Genomic DNA, 26,362 nt, shown 5'->3' on the forward strand with positions numbered 1-26,362 from the left:
TTCATTGAGCAAAGCCCTGCGTGCCGGCGCCCGCGACCAAGGCGCGCTTCAGGACGCAGGCGCGGGGAGGGGGTGGGGGAGGAGGGAAAGCGGCGAGTAAGATGGAAGATGAGGAGGTCGCTGAGAGCTGGGAGGAGGCGGCAGACAGCGGGGTAAGGAGGAGCCGCCGCCCCGGGGCTGGGCCGGGCGGGACCTGGCGTGAGGAAAGCCTCGGGGGAGCGGGTCTGGGGATGGTTCTCCCTGAGGAAGGGCCCCACACGCCGGGCCGGGGGTGAAGGAGAGGCCCCCGGTTCCTGAGCTCGGTGAAGGCCTCTTAAAGGGGCCACGTTCCATTTCTCCCTGCACTTTTGCCTGGTGCTCTTCCTTCCACTCCCTACTCCCTACCGGCGTGCGCGTCATCCGGGGCGCCCCACCCGCCACTAGGACCTCTTTTCCTGGCGCCCGCTAGCCCGCCCCAGGCGCCTTTGACCCGACTCCTCTTTTCCCTGTCGGTCCCCTGTGCAAAGCACCATTTTAAAGTTCATGTGCTCCGACTAGGAGCGACACACCACTTGGCGGGGGCGGGGGGTGGGGGGAGGGAATGCGCGGACCCAGGAGGCAAATCTGGCCCCGGAGAAGAGCAAGAGGAAATCGAGTCATTTCTGGGCATGCTAAAATCCCCCACCGCTTTGCGTCATCCGCCACGGTGGGCGAGTCTGGGTTTTTCCTCTTTTAATTTTACTGAGCGCTCTGGCAGGCTGGTCTCCCGGGGACCCTGCCGGAACAACCGAAAGCCTAGCGGCCAGCCTTTCTCCCCGAGGCGCACCCAACGATCCGATCACCGGGGAAGGGTCTCGCAGAGTGATTGCCGGGGTCGAGGGGGGAGGGGTGTGATATGTAAAGTAGCTGCATTCCTGGGAAGGGAGGGGAGAAATGGACCGTTCGACTTTGCTTTTCGGAGTTTTGTTTGCCTCCACAAGCTGTAGGAAACATACTCTGTTTCAAGCCGGAATAGTCAGTTCTATTAGGTTCGCGTTTAATTTGGTTTTCTCAGAGTTTGCGGTTCTGTGGTGATCCTTGTGAAGGTGGGGAGATGTCTTTTTGGTTTTGTCCTCCTCGTGTTCATTGTTCAGTTCTGGCTCGAGTGACATCCACCTTGAAGGTTTATGTGTCGGGAGTAGGGCGTGGAGAGCCGAGTGTTACCGGAATAGAACAACAGAAGGTGGGTTTTGTTTTTGTTTTTTTCATCAAGCTCCTTTGAGGGTGCTTGTCAGCGCTTGAAGAGACCAAGAAATGGATGCACTCCCTTAACATTCCCTTAATGTTGAAATTTTGACTTTGAAGTTTTTGCTGGTGGTGGTTCAAGCATTTCTCTCAAGGTGTTTTTTTCCCCACTTAGCATGATTGAGGATTTGAAGAATTGATTTCGTTCAGGAGGTATTTTGTATAGTTCTTACGGGCCAGCCATCTTTCTTGGATTTGTGGCTTGAGTAGGGAGAGCAATCGAAAGATTTTATAGAGGGCAACAGGTGTCAGCTAGGTATTTTTCAATCAACAAACATTTAGGAGGTCTGCCATGTGCTAGACAGAGTGCTTAGCAGTAATTTTGTGCTAGAGAATTCACAATCTCTGCCAGAGGCGTTTATTGGCGCCTGCCACAGGTGTGAGTGAATCATTCAGGACCCTTCATGCTGCTCCCTGCAAAAAAGTTTGGTTTACAGTTGGAATGACTCAAATGATAAGTTTCTTGAGCATCTTGTCCTTTCTTTGTTTTTTTCTCACTTGTTTCAAAGGGACATAAGTTTCTGACATTAAAGAAGAAGAAAATGAGAAGAACAAAAATGAATGTAGGGTTCAGAAACTGAGGATTGCTTTAGTTTTTCAGAACAGGTAAGCTGCTTAAAGAACAGCTAGCCCACTCCCGCACTTTATAGCTAAATGGACACCAGAGATGTAAGATTTAACCTCAAATATTCTGTAAATAGTCTTTTTGCTTTTAGTATGACAGACACTTACCTGATATAAAATTGCCCCCTTTACCTGTTCTCCCAAGGAGATACATCTTCAATCAAAGGACAATTCAAAAAAATATAACTTGCATTCCATCAAGGAAATGCTTCTTTTTTGTGTGTGTGTTTTTGGTTTTTTAGGGCTACACCCACGGCATATGGAGTTCCCAGGCTAGTGGTCTAATCTGGAGCTGTAGCCGCCAGCCTACACCACAGCAACAGCAGCATGGGATCTGAGCCAGGTCTGTGACCCACACCACAACTCAGGGCAATGCTGGATCCTTAACCCACTGAGCAAAGCCAGGGATCGAACCCGCAACCTCATGGTTCCTAGTCATATTCATTTCTGCTGCACCATGAAGGGAACTCCAAGGAAATGCGTCTTTCAAAATAATACTGCCTTTGGGAGAAATGAAAATGTCGAATTGAGTTAATGTCGATTCAAACTCTAAATGGTGTCCTTTGTCTTAAGCACATCTCAAGGGACAAATAGAACATTGTGTTTTTGTTGTGTTTTATTAAAGTATAATTCCTTTGCAGTGTTCTGTCAATTTCTGCTGTACAGCAAAGTGACCCAGTCCAAATAGCACATTTTGTAATTGGAAGATATCTTTGTACTTCCTCCAAAATCAGATCAATAATTTGTTCAATTTTTTTGGCCGCATGCGGAAATTCCCTAGGTCAGGGATGGGACCTGTACCATAGCAGCCATCCCAGCCGCTACAGTGACAATACCAGACCCTTATCCCATCACACCACAGGGAAGCGCCATTAGTTTGCTCCGTTTTTTTGTTTTTTGTTTTTCTTTCCCATTTTTTGGGCTGCTCCCACGGCCAGGGATCAAATCCGAGCTGGAGCTGCAGTCTACACCACAGCTGCAGCAGTGCCGGATCCTTAACCCACTACACCACAGTGGGAATTCCCAATTTGCTCAATTTGAAAAGGACCCGTATGCTCACAGCACAGCAAAGTAAGGATTGTATTGCAAGGTGCTAAACAGGGGGGTGGGGGACAAGACTCAAACCAACACCAACTTGGTCTTTTAGTTAAGAATTTTTAAAAGGGAAAGAGAGGGGAAGCTAGTGGTTAATCTTTCTCTTAGGACATTTCCTAAGCACAGTTCCAGGAGCAGGCTAGTCTACCTGCCTCCTGCCTGGTGGTCTGTGACCTGGTGGTCTGGACGTGGAACCTGCAAAGATCACCTTGTTCTGAAAAACGACTTAGACTTGTGCATCAGTGATGTTATCAGAGGTTACATTCTTAAGACATCTGGCAGTGGTTAATTATTACTGTGCAAGCATGGAGTAGAAGTTAGAGGGGGAGAAAGGTTAAAATCAAAGCCTTTCTAAAAGCTAGTTAAGGAGTTTCCTTGTGCAGCAGGTTAAGGATCCAGCATTGTCACCGCAGCCACTCAGGTCTCTGCTGTAGTGCTGTTCAATACCTGGCCCAGGAACTTCCACATGCCATGGGCGAGGCCAAAAAAACAAAAACAAAATAAAAGAATTCCTCCTTAATTTAAAAAATAAAAAAAGAGCAGTAGCAAGTCAGGGAGGAACAGGTAGAGTTTAGGGCCAGTACACACATAGGTAAGGAGGCAGTGAGAGAAGAGTGCAGCACTTGGAGAGCTACTGGTATTTCCTTCTGGCGGGGGATACAGAGTTGGCAGGGCTGAGTGGAAGGAGATGAGGCCCAAGAGGTGTGCAGCAGCCAGATCAGGAAGTGCGTCCTTGTTCTTGGTTCTGGGGAACTTGGACTTTGTCCTGAAAGCAAAGGAGAGCTTTGGTGGCTCTTTTTTTTTTTTTTTTTTTTTTTTTTTTTTTTTTAAGCAGAGTATTGGAGCTCCCATTGTGGCCCACCAGAAATGAATCCGACTAGTATCGGTGAGGATGTGGGTTCAATCCTTGGCCTTCGCTCAGAGGGTTAAGAATCTGGCATTGCTGTGAGCTGTGGTGTAGGCTGGCAACTGCAGCTATGATTAGACCCCTAGCCTGGGAACTTCCATATGCCTCGGGTTCGACCCTTGGAGGGGAAAAAAAGCATAAATAAATAAATAAAGCAGAGTAGTGGCATAGTTAGGTTTTTAAATTTAAGAGATAAGAACTTTGATTTACTTACCTTTAGGGGCTGTTCTCCCTGAAGTATGGCTGCCACCTCTGGGGTCTTTAGTTAGTGCTACCGTAATTGCTGTCATCATGGCTGTGGCTGTGGGTAGTGGGCAAATACTAGTTATTTGGGGGCATCCTGGTGCTGATTTCCTTATGGCTTAAATAAAGAAGGCATTTGAGATTTGTGGTATCAGAAAGCACAAATCCAGGTATACCTTGCTCAAAGGAGCCGTTTCTAAAATGCTATTTCTAAAGCTTTTTCTGGTCCTTTTGGGAAGATTGAGTTCTAGGGCCTGATGTCTTCAGAGGGCTATTTCTGTAAAGCATTTGGCTAGTTTAGACGTGATTGTGCTGAACAGTCTGTCCCTGGGACTCTGGAAAATGATGGTTCACTGTGGTTTTAAAGAAATGAGGATAATGAGCTTTTCACTCGTAACTGCTCAGTTCTTTTCTTTTAGGCTGCTTGGGGGGGGGTCCTTGTTCCCAGCGTGCTCTGGGTTTCAAGAGAGCTGCCATGGTTGCTGTGGGTTGGAATTCAGAGAAAGTTGCTTTTGCTTCTACAACAGGACAGAACTAAGTGTGTAAGAATCTTTCTAAAGCTTTTGCTAAACTCCTGCAAGAGAAAAGTCGCTCCAGTTGTCTAGATCTGATGACTCAAAAGTGTTCTTGGGGCCAGTCCTTTCTTTCCAGTTTCTACCTCTATACCGGTGGGCCCCCCACAGTTAATGTCAGTTCCTGACCATATCAGTTAGCTAGTCTTCACAAGGTGGAGTAGTCGGTTTCCTGGGAGAAGATTGAGTTTAGCTATTTATGTCTGTGGCCAAAATGCCAAATGAAATTATTTTTTTTTAAATGGTAACTATAGAGATTTCTCTCCCCAAGTGTTTTTTAATTCTGCTAGCCTCTACCAAGCATTCTTCTTAACATCCAGGATAAAGATTAAAACCAGGCACCACAAAAATTAGCCACAAATTCCAGCAGTGGTCTGTATGTGCCTAAAGAGTCTTATCTCTGAGGGTTAGACATTTTAAAATGTACCTCACAGTAAGCTATCCTCCCCACACCCAAAACCCTTTTTTTTTTTTTCTAAATGGAGGTTCCCAGGCTCACCGTCAAATCCAAGCTGCAGTTGCCAGCCTACACCACAGCCACAGCAAGTCCAGATCCAATCCAAGTCTGTGACCTACACCACAGCTCATGGCAACACTGGATCCTTAACCCACTGAGCAAGGCCAGGGATGGAACCTGCATCTTCATGGATGTTAGATTTGTTTCCACTGAGCCATGACGGGAACTCCCCAAAACTCTTTCCATTATAAAAACGAACACAGGAAATAATCATTCCTTTTCAAAGAAATGATAAATATGTACAGTTAAAAAAAATTGCAGTCTTCAGGAGTTCCGCATTGTGGCTCAGTGGTTAACGAAACTGACTAGGAACCATGAGGTTGTGGGGTTCGATCACTGACCTTGCTCAGTGGATTAAGGATCCAGTGATGCCGTGAGCTGTGGTGTAGGTCGCACATGCAGCTTGGATCCCGCATCGCTGTGGCTCTGGTGTGATCCGATTAGACCCCTAGCCTGGGAACCTCCGTATGCCGTGGGAGCGGCCCTAGAAAAGGCAAAAAGACCAAAAAAAAAAAAAAAAAAATTGCATTCTTCAGGGATGTGATCCTTAGATAAAATTATACAGGACAGTTGTGACTCTGGAAATGTCAGGACTATCATTGCTCTTCATAGACCTTGAGAGCCAAATTCCCAGCCCTGATGCTCTGGCCTTCTTGACTTATAAAAGCATGTGTGACCCTCCAGCTGTCAGTTCTGTCTCTGCTGCTTAGCTGCACATCTCCCTGGTGAATGAACACTGCCTACAAACCTGTGAACTCCCAAATCCCTCTGGCCATCTCCGGAAGGGCTTCTCAGATAGCATCTTGAGGGCTTGTTACTGGCAGGGGGTACATTTTTACATTCATAATCCCATTGCATCTCATGACCTGGTGAGGTGTAGGTCCTGTTGTTCTTAGTGTTCGGGAGAGGATATCACATGGTTGACTTCGGCCGAGGCTTTTGGCATCCTGAACCCATGCTTAGGGATCTTTGGGGACAGTTTGTTTGCCTTTGCTTCTTAGAAGATAGTTAAGTGCTTTAGGATGTTTTAGTTACTAGTTCTTTTGAAGTATTGTATTTGTTCTGCCTGGGATTAACCTCCTGCTTCTGTAGCCTGGATGATAAGCTAATAAATTTCGTGTATCTAAGAAACTTGAACTCTGTGCTCAAAAGCCAAAAGGACAGTGCTGCTGTTAGTTGTCATACTAAACCATGACTGCAAGTGAGATGCTGTGAACTCCCAAATCCCAGTGCTGCTGTTAGTTGTCGTACTAAACCATGACTGCAAGTGAGATGCTGTGAACTCCCAAATCCCTCTGTATTATAAATGGGAAACAACTTTTTAACATCTGGCCATGTGGAGAAAGAACGCAAATTTTTGCTCAGATCTCTTGAGAAGATTGAACAACTCTGCTAACTTAGGATCCCTGTATCTAGAGTTCTAACTGACAGCCCGTGGGTATTTGGCCTGTAGACTTCTTCCAAGGGACGGGGGGGTGGGGGGGGATGGACATTGTTTTTAAAATATTGATTCTGGGAGTTCCCGTCATGGCTCAGTGGTTAGTGAATCTGACTGGGAACCATGAGGTTGCAGGTTCCATCCCTGGCCCCGCTCAGTGGGTTAAGGATCCGGCGTTGCCATGAGCTGTGGTGTAGGTTGCAGACGCGGCTTGGATCCAGCATTGCTGTGGCTCTGGCCTAGGCCGGCGGCTACAGCCCCAATTCGACCCCTAGCCTGGGAACCTCCATATACCATGGGAGCAGCCCAGTAAATGGCAAAAAGACATACATATATACATACATACATAAAATATTGATTCCGAATGCTTTTACCAAGGTCTTGATTCTTCTCCTCTCCTCCACAGTCCTTTCCCGCCCCGCCCATGTTACCTACCTTTTGTGTTACCTGTGGCCTTCTGTCCTGTCTGCATTATTGGCTTGGCCCTAGAGGCATTGGGTTTCCTGCCCATGCTGAGTGCCATGCTTCTAACTAGCCTTTGGTGAAGGCACTCTTGGATGCTTGAATAAAACCTGGGGTACAGGGGGTTGGGGTAATAGTGACTTTGCTCCATCCCCCAAAGTCTGTATGCCTGATATTTTCTTTGAGAGAGGAGCCTTTCTATGTTCATTCTAAGAAGTATCAAGAAAGGATGGGTCGCCTCTGCCAGTCAGTGACCCACTGTATCCATCCATGGCAGGAGAAGCCAGAAGTCTCAGCTAAGGGTTCAAGTGTCAGGTCTGATTTGGGGGCAGATCACTACTTGCTGTCAACAAAAAGTTAATAGTCAGTCTAAGAAAGAAATGAACACTTTATTCTAGTCAACCTGCGGATTATAACCCAGGAGACAGTCTCTCACGTAGCTCTGAGAACTGTTCCGAAGAGGTAAGCAGGGAGGTCAGTGGATACATGTAACTCAGGCACACATCTTGAAGGTTGCTGCTGTTCAGGAACAGGCATCTTAGTTAATGATTTTAGTGCTTTCTAAGTATGGGAAGATGTGAGAACCTGGGTTCATAAAGCTTTTTCCCGTTCCCATCATGGCTCAGTGGTTAACGAATCTGACTAGGAACCGTGGAGTTGTGGGTTCAATCCCTGGCCTTGCTCAGTAGGTTAAGGATCTGGTGTTGCCGTAAGCTATGGTGTAGGTCGCAGATGCGGCTCGGATTTGGCGTTGCTGTGGCTGTGGTGCGGGCTGGTGGCTACAGCTCCGATTCGACCCCTAGCCTGGAAACATCCATGTGCTGCGGGTGCTGTGGGTGCGACCTGAAAAAGACCAAAAAAAAAGACACATAAAGCTTTTTCCTGAAAATATCTGACTATCTGAGGGTCACTTCTGCCAGTTTTCCCAGAGCACAAAAGTCCTCATCCTGATCTTCACCCTGAATTCCTTCACGGTGTGTTGTGAATCAGTGTGGGTCAGTGACTGCAGTGGCTAATGGCTTGATTCTTGTAGAACTGGATGGTGGGCAGCACTCTTTAATTTACAGTCCCTTCCCTTTTGGTCTTAATTTCAACTGAGGTTGGGGAGGCATTTTATGACCAGTTTGCCTGATGAGTGCTAGGAATGCTCATTCCTCGGTCTGGTGAGCATGTCATTGATAGGCCACTTACTGGGCTATTACTGGACTAGGCCTTGTTAACAGTAACCAAAATCCTCTGGACCACCAGATTTACTAGTCTTTTGTGGTCCAAGAAATGGCTCCCTCTTGTTGCCTCTTCCCATATCTAGAGTTAGACTGTTGTAGTCACTGATCTCACAGAACTGCAGATTTGGTCAGTTGTTTCAAGTCACTTAGTCATGGTTAATTTTTTTTCTTTTTTTTCATTTTCTCTTTTTTTAGGGTTTTACCTGCGTGGCATATGCAAGTTCCCAGGCTAGGGGTTCAATCAGAGCTGCAGCTGACAGCCACAGCCACAGCAATACCAGATCAGAGCCATGTCTGCAACCTACACCACAGCTCACAGCAAATGCCAGATCCCCAGCCCACTGAGCAAGGCGAGGGATAGAACCCACATCCTCAAGGATACTGGTTGGATTCATAACCCACTGACCTACAGAGGGATCTCCTTTTTTTTTTTCTTTTTGGCCATGCCCATGACATGCAAAAGTTCCCATGCCAGGGATCACACCCTCTTCACAGCAGCAATGCAGGCTGTTGCAGTGACAGTGCCAGATCCTTAACCTGCTACGTCACAAGAGAACTCCAGCCATAGTTAATTTTATTGGAGGCTCAGTTACACATTTGATAGTGCAAGAAAAAATAATCTTGTAAAATAGACAGACTACAAGTGATATAGCTAGTCCCATTAATGAGCCCTTAACTAAGTATTGCAGCTAAGAATTTCCATTAGTTGTGGTCCAGGATCTCCCCAGGTGGTCCGAGGCGTCTGTTCTATACCAGTCACTCTCTAAAAGGAAATTGCCTGTCGGCATTGTGCGTAGAGTTCACCTAAAAGGTTTGCCTGCGCAAGGTGAGTTGTGGGTCATTCTGACTTTTTACAGAATTGAGAAAGGAATATTATCTGCTATGGAATTAAATGGCCAACTCCAGAAGAAAAATTAATCTTTATGGCTGAGCAGGTATTTCTACCATTGGGAAGGTCTGGTTAGTGTGTAATGTAGGTGCACAATGCACGCTTGGGAGGGAGGAGGCCCAAACCAGCAAAGGAAACTTTTATTAAATTGTATTTAATGGCCGCACCCATGGCACATGGAAGTTCCCAGGCCGGGGATTGAATCTGAGCAGCAGCTGTGACCTATGCCAGATCCTTCTTTAACCCACTGCACCACAGTAGGAACTCCTTGAGGAGACTTTTTTTTTTTTAGTCAAAGTGTAGTTGATTTACACAGAGGAAACTTTTATGCTTAAATTTTTCTTGTCTTGCCTTAAAATAATTTTTATTTTATCACTCCCTCTCTCTCAGCTTCGTTTTCCTCATTTGTAATATTAGATCTATAAAATCTGCCTTGCCTAGTGATGAGAGTTAAATAAAGCTCCAAGTAGAGCATCACTGGAAGACAGTGTTGGAGCAGAGAGTGTTGTCACTCTTAGTGTCAGGGCCACTTTCCAGCCCCTGAGGGTGTGGCCTTTGTTTCCTTAGGGTGTGACAAAACTGGCTGGGGGGGTCTCTTTCTTGGTGCCCCAGAGGACTAATAACGTGCACTGTTTTGAGTTGTGTTGCTTAGCATTGTATGAAAACCGAAAGGAGAAAGCAGTAGTAAACATGGAGAAAGGGGAGCCCCATTAGACTCTGCCTCCTGTTTTATTCCAGGGTTTGGGCTCAGCATGTTCCTCTCATCCCTGCCTCTTCTACTCTTTTATAAAGTAAAGGACTGTAGTTCCCGTTATGGTGCAGCGGAAACAACTCCGACTAGGAACCATGAGGTTGCAGTTTGATCCCTGGCCTCGATCAGTGGGTTAAGGATCCAGCGTTGCCGTGAGCTGTGGTGTGGGTCACAGACGAGGCTTGGATCTGGCATGGCTGTGGCTGTGGCATAGACCAGCGGCTATGGCTCCAATTTGACCTGTAGCCTGGGAACCTCTATGTGCTGAGGGTGCAGCCCTTGAAAAAAAAAAAAGACGAAAAAAAGGAGGATTGAAGTGAGGTGGTGAGTGTTACACAGAGCAGGGGCCTGAGCCACACTTTGGACACTGGATGAATGCTAGTTGCTGTTCTGCCGACATGACAAATAGGACCCAACAGAGTAGGCTTTGCACATCAGTAAAAAACATGACTCTTGAGTCCTTAAGGAGCTCAGTCTATAGTTACTGAAAGATGAATGTACAGCAGAGATATATCTTACTCTAAGGTTTGATCTAAAGCAGCATTGTCCACTCGAAGTATCATGCCAGCCACATAAGTAATGTAAAAATTTCTAGAAGCCACATTTGAAAAAGTATGAAGGAGTGTTAATATTTGTAACTTAACCCCATATATACAAAGTAGTATCATGTCAACATATAATCAGTATTAAAGATAGATTAATGAGCTCTTTTACTCTCTTTTGTACTAAGTCCGGGCAGTTTGCTGTGTACTTGGCACTTAAAGCACATCTCATTTTGGACTGGCCATGATCAAGTACTTATTAGCAGCCTCGCATGGCCATCAGCACTGTACTGGGCGGTGTGACTAGGTCTGGTGCGGAGGAGAATGTGCCCAAAGGATTCCCCCTTCTGGGCAAGCTCAGACAAGTCCTGAAAGCTGTAGCAAACCTGGAAAAGAAAGCAGGAAGTGGTTTTCCCTTACGAGCAAATATGAATTGTTTGATCTTTAACAGCACACCACCCCAAAGCCCTTCATGGTTTTCTAGTGCCCCTAATTTCTTCCAGTTCATATCTTACTGGCCCTAGGAGTTATAACTAATTTTCTGCAGTAGCTTTTTGAGTAGTGTTGATACCAACTAATAAGAACCATTGCTGACTGCAGCTAAAGTAATCTCAGATGGTTTTCCAAACTTAGATTGAAAGAGAGATGGGTCCATTATAAGATACCTTTTTAGATTTGAGTATCTCCATTTAAGAAGTATCTTGTTTTGGGTCTCTTTTTTTCTTTCCTTCTATTTATGTTTTCATTCTTTTTTTTTTTCTTTTCTTTTCTTTTCTTTTCTTTTTTGGCCACCCTGTGGTGTATGGAGTTCCCAGGCCAGGGATCAGATCCAAGCCACAGTTGCAACCTGTGCCACGGCCTTGGCAATGCTGAATCCTTTAACCCACTGTGCCAGGCCAGGGATGAAACCTGCATAGACTCTGTCGATCCTTATGCCGCCACAGCAGGGACTCCATGTTTTCATTCTTTCTTCCCAACTTTTTTGATGCCCCTTCTCTTCTCCTTGAAACTCAAATCCTTAAGTTCCTGCAGCTTCCCCTGACTTCTCGTGGCAAGATCATTCCCTCTCTTCATTTTTCTTTCCAAAACACAGAGTATACACCTAATACAGCAACTGTGGTTCATTTATCTGTCTTCTCCCCGTTGGTTGGGCTCTCCTCCTCCTCAGCAGGGATTGCCTTCCTCATCTCTGAGTCTCAGCTTCTAGCACATCTCCTACTTTATACCAGGTTTTCCATAAATGTTTGTCTCCAGCTTTTTTGTCACAGCGAAGCAAAGGGAGAATGGCCTTGATATACATTAACAAAGCCTCGACTTCCTTAGGCAGGGAGCTTTAGAACTATATCCTGTGCCCTACAGTGACCCACGGAATTAAAGTGGAATGTTTTTCTTTGCTTTGGGAGTAACAGAGGAAGGAGGAATGTTTTGTGAGAAATGGAACCCGGTGGCCTAGCTGTGCCCCACAGATCTCCTTTGTCTCAACCTCTGCATTCTGCGTTTCAGTTTTCCTGACTTACCCGGTCAGGTTTGCTCAGGAGTTGAGCTAATGTTTTGAACCCTACGGTGATCCTGAGGCATCACTGTAGAGTCAAACCTGGGGCAATGTGACTCCAGGGTGCTTCCCTCCCTAGAGCTAGCTGCAGAGGGGGAGTTAAGCAGAAGCATTGGACATGGCCGGCCCTGTTGGGGCAGGACACTGTCACTGTCACTGTCATGCCACTGCTATAGAGAAATAAGGCAGGAATGAAGCACAGAGTTAAACACATGGATTGTGAAGGTTGTTTGGAAAAGTCTCTGTAGATTGCACATCTGAACTCAAAATGACCGGTAGTGCCCTCTAAAAGTACAGAGAGCTGTTACAGAGTTCCCGTCATGGCGCAGTGGTTAACGAATCCAACTAGGAACCATGAGGTTGCAGGTTCGATCCCTGGCCTTGCTCAGTGGGTTAAGGATCCGGTGTTGGCGTGAGCTGTGGTGTAGGTCGCAGACAGAGCTCGGATCCCGCATTGCTGTGGCTCTGGCGTAGGCCGGTGGCTACAGCTCTGATTAGACCCCTAGCCTGGGAACCTCCATATGCCATGGGTACAGCCCTAGAAAAGACAAAAATAAATAAATAAATTAATTAATTAAAATAAAAATAAAATAAAAGTACAGAGAGCTTTTTATCTGATAATTTTAGACCAAATTTTCCCGGTTCTACCCAAGGATTCTGTTTGCTTTATTCCTAATTAAAATGGAGGCCCTCAAGGGAGGAGCCAGAATCCCATCCAGGGTTGTGTTATGGGAGACAGAGGTGCCTTGTCTCCCAGGACACCCTGACTAGGCAGTCTTTTAGCCGGGCGAGTGGGTGCGGATTCCTGCCCAACACTGAAATTCAGGATTAGACACCACTTGGGCACTGCCTGCTATGGTGGGAGTTTGGGAGCCAGAACGTCTTGGAAGGTGGTCGCATCTTCTCTTTGTTTTTCGTCAGGACCTCTCAGGCTCTGGTTCTGAGGGAAATGCTTGTTGTGCCCTCCGGGCGCCTGTCTCTTCAGATCCCCCCAGTGTCTACTTGCACGTATGTGCTCCCCAATTCAGGACCGCTGAACAAGACCAGATGAGCCTGTGGGGCATAGTGCTTCACAGGGAGCCCAAGATCAGTCAGTATTCTTTGAATTTGAGAGGAAAACAGAAAATAGCATCTTTTGAAATGGAAACTGACAGACTAATTGTCTGAGAAAAGTTACTGAAGTAGTAACTGTCGCTGATGTTATTTCCTAACTCAGAGCCAAGAATTAAGGGTGCCTCTTAGACCCCTGTTCAGTACAAGATTACTTGGACTCTTTGGAGATATTTTGGCCACACTGGTACGGGGGGATTTTGGTGTCAGAGAGAGGGATGCTGTGGTGGAGCAGGACCAGGGTTGGGGGTTCTAGGGAGCTGGCGGTAGCAGGACAGGACACAGCACCACCACCACCCCACCCCACCCCCCAGTGTTACACATGAGGATTTGGGTTTGTTCACTCCATCTCTTACAAGTTTGGCTAGTTTGAATGAGCTTCACCATCCCAAAGTGAACAGTACAGCTGTAATGGTGCCCTGTTTGCTGTGCTTTGCACCAAGACCCAGAGTTAGCCTGTTTTTCTTCTCTGCCTTTCTTCACCTCTCCCCTTCTCACTTTTCTTTTTTCCTTTCTTATCCGCCTCTTAGTGTTACAGGAGTGAGGCTGTCCTTGTGATCTGCCTGCCCTTGCACATGCATCCTGATCCTCTGTCTCCTTTGTTCCTTTCGAACAAATTAGGCTGTTTGAGGTGTCTCCTTCCCCTCCTTGGCTTCCATTCCCAGCTCTCTGCTGGAGGTTCACAAAAGCATAATCGTTGGAGGATTAAGAGTATCCGCAGCCAGGGAAAATGTGTTTCTTCCTGAGGTGAGTTGAATTTGCAGGGGTTGATGTCTCATTTTGCTCACCTTGTGGCGTGGCCTCTCCTTTACAGACCAGCCCTGTCCAGAATTCCTTGCTCCCCACTACAGTTCTTCATAACCTCCTGCCCCCACTCTTTCTTTCTGGTTTTGTTTGTTCTCTCAGACCAAGAAGCATGTACCTCACTTTTGTAGAGGTGTAACTCCCCCGGGGAAGTGGTACCTGTGCTTGGTAACAACAGATCTTGTACTTAGGGTTTTGACCCAAAGAGAGGAGTCCACCTCACTTTTTCAGAGCACAGAGCATTATCTTCTGGAATCTGTTCAAAGCTACTTGATAGAAAGTAAAGAGCCTTTCTAGAAGGAGAAGCCACAGGAAATCAAATGTTCTTAGCACCTCACCTCTGAAGTGCTTATGCCCCAACACTTGCCTTGTGCCCCAGCAAAGCAACCCTTCTACACTCAGAGCAGAGACATAAAGTGATGAGCTTAGGGTTTCTTCCATTAGCCATAAAAGTTGGACCTCTAACACAGGAGCCTTGACCTTGGGCCCCGCCTGTGTGCATCCTTTAAAAGAGGGGGTGTCCTTAGGTGACTAGATTCCTTGTTGGGGCCCATGACTAGATCCTTCCTCACACATTCTGAACCCTGTTTAATTCCTTTGGACTCTTGCATCTCTGGAGGAGACAAGCATTCTCCTTGCAGTGCGCCCTGTAGGAAGGCTTCCAGTCGGTCCAGCTTTATAGATCACAAATCTGAAAGCAGGTTGATTGCAAGGCCTTGTCCAAGGAGAGAATGGACTGACTCATGGTACCTGGACAGATTCCAGAGTGAGATGCAGTGCCCTCTCCAGCTGCTGGCAGAGCACTCCCTCTCCTGCTTGGACAGCTCTGAGTGTGCAAGTGTCCAGCTGGCCGTCTGGAGATAGCCAGGATCCACTTGCCACCAGAGCGGTTGGGTTTATATCCTGTCTTCTCATCTGATGGAGGAATTCCTTCTCAACTGATAAACCATTCTGCCTGGTGTGAGGGAGGTTAACGGGAGAGGTAGTTATTGGAGTGCCAGGGAGCCCTGTAGAATTCAAGGACTCTGAGAAAGAGGGAATCAGTATCTAATGGCTTTCCCAGCATTTCCAGGGGTTTGAGCACTTGTGGGGGTGCAGCAGCATGATGGGTGGGTAGGGCCTCCAAAGGCCTTAGTTCTAGGACTACCTCTATGATGTACCACCGTGTGACCTGGGCTAAGTTCCTTAACCTTCCTGAGCCCCTTTGCCCTCATCTGGCAGTGAAGGATAAAAGCTACTTGGTCTATCAAACGGGGTTGGGTGTGACCAGAAAATGAGTGTTTGGGAGGGTGTACTGACAGCCATAAAGCATTACATTTAAAGCCAGTAGTTTTAGGAGTTCCCTTTGTGGCTCAGAGGTTAACGAACCCCACTAAGATCCATGAGGATGCGGGTTCAATCCCTGGCCTTGCTCAGTGGGTTATGGATCAGATCTGGCATTGCCGTGAGCTGTGGGGTAGGTCACAGATGAGATCAGATACTGCATTGCTGTGGCTGTGGTGTAGGCCAGTGGCTACAGCTCCGATTGCACCCCTAGCCTGGGAACCTCCATATTCCTCAGGTGCAGCCTTAAAAAGACAAAGAGACTGAAAAAAGAAAAAGGCCAGTAGTTTTATGTTACACACCAGGTGTTCTGGTTGTGTTCTAGTTTGGGGACAGAGGCACATGTACGAAGATATAGTCCAATGCCCTCTTGAAGGGCTTTTCTCCACCGAGGCTCTGTTTGCTGAGCCTGGGCAGATTCTCTGTCTTCCCCAAGGCGGTAGAGAAAGAAGGAAGCAGTTTGCCCTCCTCAGGAAACCTGAATGGACCTCTCAGATTCAGCTAACGTGCTGTGTATCTTACCACAGTGTTTTAAAAAATCACCAAATGATTAGGCTCATTTGCCTATGTGTCTTCTTTGGCCGTCACAGCAAAATGAAAGCAAGAGTTCATGGAATGAAGTTTAAAAGTTTAGAGCTTTTCCATAAAAATCTGCTAAAATAACAGCCCTGGCCCTGCCAGCGCAGGCTTGGCTGCCTGTCTGCAGGGGAGATGGGCGTTCCTTGGTGCCTTGTGGCCCCCTCACCTCCCCACTGTGCTGTGCTCCCTGCGTGTGCAGTTTGGTTCCTTACCAGCCTGTGGAGGTATTTGGGTTTGACCCTATTTGAAGACATCTAAATCCCATAGATACTAAACCTTGCACTTATGATGGAGAAACTTGAATAGCAAGTGTCGTTTTCATATTGGAGCAAAATGATAAAGTATGGAACTTGAAAAACTGTAAGTTGTTTGTAGAAAGCCCTGAAAGGCCCTTAAAAAGTAGAGGGCATTAAACTCATGTTTAAAAAAAATAGTATTTACGCAGACAGTAACACTGTATTTATCCAAAAATTTAGAAGAATTACACTTCTGAGGTGGACTGTGCTGGGGGCATAGATTCACTTTGCGTGAATCTGTCTGTTCACAGACAACATCTAGGTCTTTCTCTCACCCTCGGTGCCCCATTTCCATTCAGTTACTAAACAGTCATTGGGCGGCAACTTGTGTTCCAAGCTTGAGTGAGAGGTTCTCATTCTTGAGGCTTCCTACCCCGTCTAGAGAGTTTTTGTGAACTCAGAATACAGTTTGTGGTGCTTGCCTAAATATATTTTGGTTCTTTCTTAAAAACAAAAAATTTGGTTTTATTCATTTATTTTTTTTTTTTTTTTGGCTGTGCCCGTGGCATGCAGAAGTTCCTGGGTCAGGGATCAAACCCAAGCTACAGGAATTCCCATTTGCTCAGTGGAAATGAATCTGACTAGTATCCATGAGGACACAGGTTCGATCCCTGGCTTCGCTCAGTGGGTTAAGGATCCAGCATTGCCTTGAACTGTGGTGTGGGTTGAAGATGCGGCTCAGATCTAGCATTGCTGTGACTGTGGCGTAGGCTGGCAGCTACAGCTCCGATTTGACCCCTAGCCTAGAAACCTCCACGTGCCACAGGTGCAGCCCTAAAAGGATAAAAAATAAAATAAAAAATAGAAAAACAAACCCAAGCTACAGCATGACAACACCCAGTCCTTAACTACTAGGCCACCAGGGAACTTCAAAATAAAAAATTTTGACACATCTAAACATCAGTGTGTCATTGTCAGATTTGATATAAGTCCAGCTTCATATGGTTAGTCTATGAGTTCCCTGGTGGCTCAGTGGGTTAAGGATCTGGTGTTACTGCAGTGACTCAGGTCACTGCTGTGGTGAGAGCTCAGTCCCTGACTAGGTTCATATTTGTGTACAGGGAACAAAAATAAGGACATGGAAAGAAAAGAAGTAAGAGAGAAAAACATCTTCCAGGGGATGCTAACCAAAAGAAAATTGACATGGCTTTATTAATATGAAATAATATAGATTTTAAGGTAAAGATCATTTCACAGTAAGCTTTAATGTACTGAAAAGAATAATTCTCATTCTTTCCATAGTCCATAGATGAAACAAATCAGTAAGAATGTGGAAGAATTGAACAATATAGTTACCCAGCTTGAACTGCACTCATCAATGGCCTATTTCAGGACATACAGAGCATTCGTGAAAACTAGCTGGCTCTGAGCTGGATCTCAGCAAATTTCAAAAACTTTCTACTAAGGCAGTGGTTCTTTTTTTTTTTTTTTTTTTTTGTCTTTTTGTTTTTTGTTGTTGTTGCTATCTCTTGGGCCGCTTCCGCAGCATATGGAGGTTCCCAGGCTAGGGGTTGAATTGGAGCTGTAGCCACCGGCCTACACCAGAGCCACAGCAACGCGGGATCCGAGCCGTGCCTGCGGCCTACACCACAGCTCACAGCAACGCCGGATCGTTAACCCACTGAGCAAGGGCAGGGACCGAACCCGCAACCTCATGGTTCCTAGTCAGATTCGTTAACCACTGCGCCACGATGGGAACTCCAAGGCAGTGGTTCTTAACTTGCTGTGTTTTGCTGTAACAGACTCTTTTAGAAATCACATCCATCTTATGAATCAGGGTTTCTCAACCTTGGCACTGTTGACATTTGGGGCTAGGTAGTTCTTTCCTGTGGGACTGTTCTATGCATTGTGGGATTTCAGTGGCATCCTTGGCCTCAACCCACTAGATGCCAGTAGCGCCTCCCCTCCAGTAATGACACCTAAAAATGTCTCCAAAGTTGCCAAAATTCCCACTGGGCAAAGTCTCCCTGTTGAGAACCACTGTTACAGATCCTGCTTTCCAGAGAAATACGTACTTTTGCGTATAATTGCTCCTCTCCAACAGTTGGGTGGTCTTGCCCTCACTAAAAACTGTTGAGTTGGGATGTTTTGACTTTTTAAGAAAAAGCAGTGGGACAGCTGAGGAGCCTGGAGGTTTGGGCTTTGCTCTGTGCATAGCTTCCCCTGACCTGTGTATGGATGCTCACACCCGAGGCTGTGAGGCTTCACGGAATTCCTGGTGCTGAGGGCCTGAGGACTCTGATTCCCACCCAGTTCCACAGACATTAGGCTGCTGCTTTGTTCTAGGCCTTTTGCTAGGTGCTAATTACAGAGTTCAAGTCCTTACGAGTAAAGAAAATAGCTCGTAAAATATGTGGTACCTACGATCATGAAGGAATGTAAAAGGGAGAGCTTTTGTCTGAGGAGCAGGTGATTTTAACTGAATGGCATCAGAGAGGACTTCAGAAAGGAGAGGTGCGCATCCAAGCTGGGTTCTGCAGGATGAACGGGAATTTGCAAGGGGGCGGAATTGCAAGCAGGTGGACTAGCAGGCTTGGTTGGGGGTTAGCAACAGCTGGGTTTTGCTCGGGTGTAAAACAGGACTAGAAGCTAAAGGAATGTGTGGGCAAGGCAGGCTTAGGAGCTTGGACTGGATCCGCCAAGCAGTTGCAGCATTTTAAGTGGGGAAGTGACACCATCAGATTTATGTTCGGAAAGTTGACTTGAGTGGCTCTGTGAAGGACAGACTGGAGCCCAGGAGACTAGTTGGAGGTTGTACAAAGAACCCAGGTGAATGATGAGGGCTAGAACTCTCACCGCAGCCACAGGGATGGAGGGTGACACAGGGAGTCAGGACCCCAAACCCCAGAGTCTTGTCAAGGGAGGGCTGCATCCATTACTTCAAAGGACACAGTAATGTCCCTGGTCTGAGAGGACACTGCCCTTAGCTCTGAAAATAAAGACGTAAGTTTTTATTTGAGAGAGATTTTTTTCCTCTTTTTATATACATTTTTTTCCTCTAGGAAATAGACAGACGGTTGGAAAAAAAACTGAAGATCACACAAAAGGAGAGGTAAGGCTGCTGTCTGGTCTGAGGGCTCCCGCTCTCTGCCATCGAGAGCTGGGCAGTCGGCTGTTCTCCAGCTGGCTGTTAGGTTTGTCAGGTCAGGCTCCTGGGCAGTAAAACCCTTCCCTTAGGGACATGGTGGCTTGCGGCTTTGGGAGTGAGGCTGGAGTGTCGCACCTGCCTCACCCCTTAGTGGGCACCCTATGTGAGCTGGTCAGATGGAGAGTGGGGTGTCAAGCCAGAAGCCTTACATTTGAGCCTCATTCTGAGGTTTGGAGCGGGTTGTTTCCTGTTTTGGACGTCACTTTCTTTCTCTGTGGCACAGGAGTTTGGACAGATGATTCCCCTGGGCCCTCTGTGACTTGGTGGCTCAGGGCATTCATTGCAAGGGTATCTTGGAAGAAAAGATTGTCAGGAGTTCCTCAAGACTTTGAAGGATAGCTCTTTGCCCCAGGGGAGCCTGTCAAGGTCCCTCAGGGACAGGCTGCAGCGGGGAGGAGGAGAGGACCCCTCTGGACCTGCTCCATGGGCTGCACAGTCACTCCCCAAGTGCTCAGGGTGCCCTGCCCGCCTGCTGGCTTTCCTGGCCTCCTCGATGGCAGTGCTGGCTCCCTGTCTGTCTGCTCGGCTCAGCAACCACACTAACGCCCGGTTACAGTTCCCTGGCCATGCCGAACGGTCCCACTGGAGACTCGTTCCAGCTCCTCTGGCAGCAGCCCTCTGGTCCCTACCCTTCCTAACAACCAGGCTCTGAAAACAGGCCCCTTGGGCTGTTTGGTCTGAGGAGAAGCTAGTTGACGGCTCTGGGGAGGGTCTTTGTGGCTGTTGAGGGATGGCCATTCCCACCTGGACCCCTTGTTCCTCTGTGGCTTTCGTTTCTTTCCCTTCCTGAGTTGTTGTCCTCCCTGCGGACATGCCTGATGTGCACATCCACCAGCCTTGGGCAATGCTTTTCCTTAGAGCACTGCCCAGCGCTCTTTCCAGGATCGTCCTCCTCCCCAGCCCCGCCGCGTCCAGCAGACTGGAGAGCCCTGGTGAGGGAGGGCTCGGTTCCTCCCAAGAGGCGAACCTGTGGTCTGGAGTAGCTCACCTCTGGGAGGCACAGGTCACTCACCAGAAGACTGAGGCGGTTTGGTAACTCCTGTCTTGATGCCAGGCAGGGACGGCAGAGCTGCTGGCTCCTTTGTAGTGTTTGGTTTGAGCACGTGTTGTGGAACCTTGGACACTTTGCTGACCCCCAAGCTAAGGGGTGCCCACCGCACCGGCCTGTTACACTCTGGTCTGTGTAGGGAAGCTGGGATTTTAACTGAGGCCATTGGATTCTGGATAAGAAATGTTTCGCCATGTGGTGGTTGACGTGACTGATGAACCTGGGGCTTGAAGCCCCAGGTTGAGCTGGTGTTGTCCCCCTTTGCCTGGGGTTAGGTCGGAGCAGCACACCTGTGGGCTGTGTGAGCTATTATTTATAAGCAAGGTTGCTCTTTTGAGAACCCCTTGGTCAGAGGCCAGAGAATAATGAATGGAATTAAGAGGGGAAGGGAGGAAAAAGTGATGAGGAGTGGGCTTGGGAAATGGCTGGGGCCCCTGTAGTCCAGGGTAGGACTTGTGAAGCTGTGTTTGCTCTTTGTCAGCAGGAAATCCAAATCTCCTCCCAAAGTGCCCATTGTGATTCAGGACGATAGCCTTCCCACGGGGCCCCCTCCACAGATCCGCATCCTCAAGAGGCCCACCAGCAACGGTGTGGTCAGCAGCCCCAACTCCACCAGCAGGCCAGCCCTTCCCGTCAAGTCCCTAGCACAGCGGGAGGCAGAATACGCGGAGGCCAGGAAGCGGATCCTGGGCAGTGCCAGCCCCGAGGAGGAGCAAGAGAAACCCATCCTCGACAGGTGAGTGTAGCCACTCCACCAGGCCACCTTAAGGAGGAAGAGGAGGCCTGGCCGCGTGCAGAGCAGGGAGGGGCAGGCAGAATCGAGGCTGGAAGAGGCTGGAACCATCGCAGCTCCAGCCATCAAGCCGGCAGGTGGGGTGACTTTGTAGTCTGCACTAGACTGCCTTGAAAGCTTTGAGGTCACAAGGTGCTGGCATGCTGCCTCTGCAGGCACCAGGGGGCAGTGTGGCATAAAGGTTAAAGGCATGGACTTAGTCTAAATCAGCCAGTTTGAGTCCACCCCTGCCACTTTCTTGTGCTTAGAGCTCCTGAACCTCTCTATGTGCTCATGGCCTAATCTAAAAAATGGGATAATGCTTGTAGCTGCCTCATGCGTTTGTTGTGCAGTTAAATGACAATTCTGGATGTTATCTTCTCAGGCTCATAATGACTCACTGATGTTTTTGTGAATTTTCTAAATTCTTTTTTATTCCTGGCATTTTTTTCCCTCTGCAGTCCTAGAGGTTGCATTATGTAAGTTTGTCACCTAGTAAAGCAGTATTTGTTGAAACAGCTTCTTTCTAACATTGAGAAGCCTCCTTGAGCTTGGTATTCTGGGGCTTGGAAGAACTAAGCTATGTACCTTCTTTCTCTGTCTTCATTATTTTGATAGACTTCCGTTATCTCTTCTCTTAACCTTCATTTAGCAAAGAAGAAAAACTCCATTTTCTTAGTGTTCCATAGTAATACGGGTCAACCATTAAGCCTTTGATTTTGAGAGAAGCAGGAGCACAGCAGTGGCAGGTACCAGGTCACTGCTGAGCTTTTTTTTTTTTCCTTTTTGTCTTTTTTAGGGCCGCTTCCCGAGATATATGGAGGTTCCCAGGCTAGGGGTCGAATCGGAACTGTAGCCACCAGCCTACACCAGAGCCACAGCAACGCCAGATCCTTAACCCACTGAGCGAGACCAGGGATCGAACCTGCAACCTCATGGTTCCTAGTCGGATTCGTTGACCGCTGCGCCATGATGGGAACTCCTGCTGAACTCTTGGTTAGAGGTCTTTACCTTGGCCTGAGGAGTTTGTCCCACGAAGTCCTTTTTTTTTTTTTTGTCTTTTTAGGGCCACACCCGTGACATATGGAGGTTCCCAGGCGAGGGGTCGAATCAGAGCTGCAGCTGCCAGCCTACACCACAGCCACAGCCACATCATATCCAAGCCGCGTGTGACCTACACCACAGCTCACAGCAACCCACTGAGCCTTAACCCACTGAGCGAGGCCAGGGATCGAACCCGCAACCTCATAGTTCCTAGTCAGATTTGTTTCCGCTGCGCCACAATGGGAACTCCTGTCCCACGAAGTTCTATGAAGGATGTGCTGTCCATGGTCACTGCCTTTGGACAGGACAAGCCCTTGAGCACTCCCTCCCCCTCCCAGTGAATGATGGTGAGCCAGCCTCGGGGAGAGAGTGCTGCAGGCGCCAGAGGTGAACATGCACCATCTGCCCATATGCTTGCAGGGGCTTCCCAGCTTGCAGATGTGCCAAGTCGGCTTGCCGAGAGGCAGGCTCAGGGAGCCAGAATTGGCAGATAGCCATTGTGGCTTCTGCCCCAGATGCATGAATGGTTGATTTTAAGATTTGGGGACCTGGAGTTCCCATTGTGGCTCAGCGGTTAACGAATCCAACTAGGAACCATGAGGTTGTGGGTTCGATCCCTGGCCTTGCTCAGTGGGTTAAGGATCCGGTGTTGCCGTGAGCTGTGGTGTAGGTTGCAGACGCAGATCGGATCCAGCGTTGCTGTGGCTCTGGTGCAGGCCAGCGGCTACAGCTTCGATTCGACCCCTAGCCTGGGAACCTCCATGTGCCGCAGGAACAGCCCTGGAAATGGCAAAAAGATTTGGGGACCTCTTTTATATCCTTTTTCAGGCCTTCCTCTCATCCTCTTCCCTTCAGGCCAACCAGGATCTCCCAACCTGAAGACAGCAGGCAGCCCAACAATGTGATCAGACAGCCTTTGGGTCCTGATGGGTCACAAGGCTTCAAACAGCGCAGATAAATGCGGGCTGGAAAGGATGCCGCCGCCATCACCACCTCCTGGGTCGTCCGCTGCGGGTCGCACTGCCGTGGCAGACAGCTGGACTTGAGCAGAGGGAACGACCTGACTTACTTGCACTGTGATCCCCTTTGCTCCGCCCACTGTGACCTTGAACCCCATGCACTGTGACCTCCCTCCCCCCCCCTTCCCACTGTGATTGGCATGTCTACAAGGGCTGTCCCAAGTCAATGGAAAGGGAAAGGGTGGGGGTTAGAGGAGGGTTGAGGGGACCCACCAAGGACTCAGAGAGTCAGACAGTGCCACTTGGCCACTTGGGGTAAAGCCAGTGCCAGCAATAACAGTTTATCATGCTCATTAATTTTGAATTTCAAACACAAATGAGAACTCCCATCCACCCACCCTCAAGTGCATGTCTTCATCACTTAAAAGCAAGTTCCATTTGAAAATATCCTTTCTTTTTTTTCCCTTTCCTTCCTATTTTTGTTTGTTTATACAAATATTTGATTTGAAAAAAAAAAGTGCATGGGAGGGGTTTTAGCAGTTTAATGAATTTTTAATTGAGAAAAAGGGTAGTTTGGTAGTCAATTTAAAAATGTTTCTAGGCAATTCACTAGAAACATTAACCAATAGGATTTTGGTGAGCTTAGCTTCTGTGTTCTTACTGCCGCCCAGAAAAGGGGCAGGGCTCTGCAGCCCCCGGGACAGATGAGCACCCCATGCCTATACCTCCCTCCCTGCAGCTAAGTCCCAGAGCATCCGGGCCCTACCTGGAGACTGGGCTGTAACTCTGTAGGCTCAGAGAGCCTGGGGAGGGTGCTAACCCCTCACCTCTAGTATTTCGGGAGATAGGGAAAGTGAACAGACTTCCCCTTCCAAACCCCTCAGGATGGTTCCCTACCAGCCAGGCTTACTACTTCTAGAAGAGAGCAGGGAGTGAGGCTGCACTCCCCGGCTTTAGGAGTGTGGGCTGTGAGATTTATGCAGTATTGTGCTATCGGCACAAGGAAAGCCAGGAGAGACTCTGCCTCCAGGATTCTGCGCCTCCTGCCTAGTGTGCTTAGTAGGTAGGCAGATCTTCCCAGTCCAGCAAGGCCGAGAACTCTCAAGGGTCAGGGGAGGGCCATCTCTGTTGATGGCATCAGCTTGTTAACTACTGCCTGATACATTTCCTTTGAGAAGTTGCTGCCTTGAGAGCGGACTGTTCTGAATCCATTTGGGAAAAGACAGGCTGTGCATTTTGCAAAGATTGGTCATGACAGACTGGTTCCCCTTAGGCCTCTGCTGTCCTCCACTGCTTTTTCCTGAGAAGGGCCTGGAGTAAAGGCAGTTTCCCCTCTGTCCTTGGAGCCAGGAGATAGACTTTGGCTCTTTGAGGTGGAAGAGGCTTAGAGGGCCCTGCCCAGAGCAGCTGTGTGTGTACAGTCTGTCCCCGCTCAGGCTTTCCGATCTCTTCCATTGCACCGCGCCTTATGTCCCTCAGACAGCCAGACAGTCTCCTCGCTCAGCAGATGAGTTCTGGAGTGGTTGGTGTGACTTTTGTGAGCAGGGCAGCTTGCGGTGGCCAAGGTGGCAAGCTGGCTCTTGCAGGCTTGCTCCACCTTTGGTGTGCCCGGCCCTCAGCCTTGCCTGTGCGGATGTCAGCCAGGCCCGCTCCATCTTCCCCTTAGGAGGAAAGGCCAGCTGTCACTTGGGCCAGCAGCTAGTCCACAGCACAACCTTACAACTGTGTGAAGCCAGGAAGTTGTCCGTGCGCAGAGCTGGAACAGAGCCTCAGTCAGTAGGAATCCGCAGGATGTTAAGTGATGCCCACAGGCTGTCCTAAGGGGAAAGGACCTTGAGGAGTGGCCACAGGAGAAGGTTGCTGCTGTCTTTACAGTTCCACTGCCCTGAACAGGTTTTCGCATTTGAAATGGATAGTGTCCATCCTTCATGTAGTAGCGGTTTCTGGCCCAGGATAAGACGCTCCTTGTCCGTGGGGGAACGGGACAGAGGGAGCCAGGTGGGAAGGCCGGAAGTGCTGATGGCTCAGCAGTTGGGACCACCTGTTCTTGCCTCCCTCCTCTCGTGGGAGCCCAGGGAAGGCTTGCTGATGGGCGTCTGTGCGTCAAGGATGTAGTAGGGACTGATGTGCCCACCTCCCTCTGGCCAAAGATGGGGCTCTGCCCGCCATGTGCCTGTCACCACCCACCAGCAGTCTTATCCTGACTTCCCAGATGGAGAGGCGGCAGGCAACATTTTTAAAAGAAAGAAATGAAAACAGGAAACTGTTGTGTTCGGGGGAGGTGGGAGGGGAGATGGGAGAACGGTTTGGATTTTGTGTGTCTGTGGGTGGTTTTTGATTTGTTTCTTTTCTTTTTTTTGTAGTTGTCTAACTTTCCTTAAGTGCTTTTTTTTTTTTTTTTTTTTTTTAATTTTAAAGTAAGCTGCAGGCTTTGGCTTGGAAAACCCCAGGGGAGTAGGGGGCAGAAACCTGAGGCTGCTGCCCCTTTATCTGCCTTCACGGTACTGTCCCCTTCCCTCAGCTCCTCCCTAACCCTGTGAGCCAGGCCTCAGACCTTCCAGCTAACCGCTTCCCATGAGCCACTACTCTGATGTCAGCCTATAACCAAAGGAGCTGGGGGTCTGGGCCTGGTGACCAACCCTTCTCCGCCCACTCAATCAGGGTGCTCCCCACCTGCAGGCAGGAGGCAACACCCTATCTGCTACCATCAGCCCCTTCCAGAGCCCACTGCCCCGCCTGCCCTGTCTAGCCCAGCCGTACCCTGCTCTGCCCCATCTGGGGATGCTCTGCTCAGGGATGGGCCGGCGGGGCTGCCCCAGCCTCCCTGGTAGGCAGAGACTCTGGAAACCTTTGGGGGCCAGTTTTTGGCCATGTGATCCCAGGGGTGCACATGGGCCCCTTGGGAATCTGAACAGAAGGGCGCGGGAGGGAGGGGCGCACCCCTGCGGTCCTGCTCTGCTGGTCTAGCGGGCAGCTGCCCACCCTACCCCACCCCGCACCGCGGGCTCCTGAGTCGGCAGATTAAGCATTTTATAAATTGTATTTTAAATACATGTTTTAAACTTGTCAGAGCCTTGTCCTTATTTCAGTTTCTGGCCTCCTAACCTCTTGGGGTGGCTGCTTGTTTAACCACTGGGGAGCTACCTCTGCTCAGTCCCAGGAAGGGGCTCACTCTCTGGGTAATAGGATGGGGTGGTG

The 26,362-nt window shown here is 48.5% G+C and overlaps 1 protein-coding gene and 1 long non-coding RNA gene across 2 annotated transcripts; both read left to right on the forward strand.

The window, feature by feature from the left end:
• On the forward strand, positions 31-26,233 carry SZRD1 (SUZ RNA binding domain containing 1). The gene is made up of 4 exons (XM_005665044.3): positions 31-152; positions 19,196-19,245; positions 20,874-21,125; positions 23,061-26,233. Exons 1-4 carry the CDS (start codon positions 102-104, stop codon positions 23,161-23,163), a joined length of 456 nt encoding a protein of 151 aa, XP_005665101.1. The 5' UTR covers positions 31-101; the 3' UTR covers positions 23,164-26,233.
• On the forward strand, positions 609-15,253 carry LOC110255192. Its single transcript, XR_002344914.1, has 2 exons — positions 609-685; positions 13,813-15,253. It is a non-coding gene; the product is annotated as an uncharacterized LOC110255192 (long non-coding RNA).

This window comes from Sus scrofa, chromosome 6 (assembly GCF_000003025.6).
Source record: "Sus scrofa isolate TJ Tabasco breed Duroc chromosome 6, Sscrofa11.1, whole genome shotgun sequence".
In the NCBI taxonomy this organism is placed as follows: Eukaryota; Metazoa; Chordata; class Mammalia; order Artiodactyla; family Suidae; genus Sus; species Sus scrofa.

Bases quoted from the DNA above. Each gene is read 5' to 3' on its own strand.
- SZRD1 (XM_005665044.3), top strand. From the start codon at position 102: ATGGAAGATGAGGAGGTCGCTGAGAGCTGGGAGGAGGCGGCAGACAGC. The intron at 19,246-20,873 runs GTAAGGCTGCTG...CTTTGTCAGCAG, and splicing joins AAGATCACACAAAAGGAGAG to GAAATCCAAATCTCCTCCCA. The intron at 21,126-23,060 runs GTGAGTGTAGCC...TCTTCCCTTCAG, and splicing joins GAGAAACCCATCCTCGACAG to GCCAACCAGGATCTCCCAAC.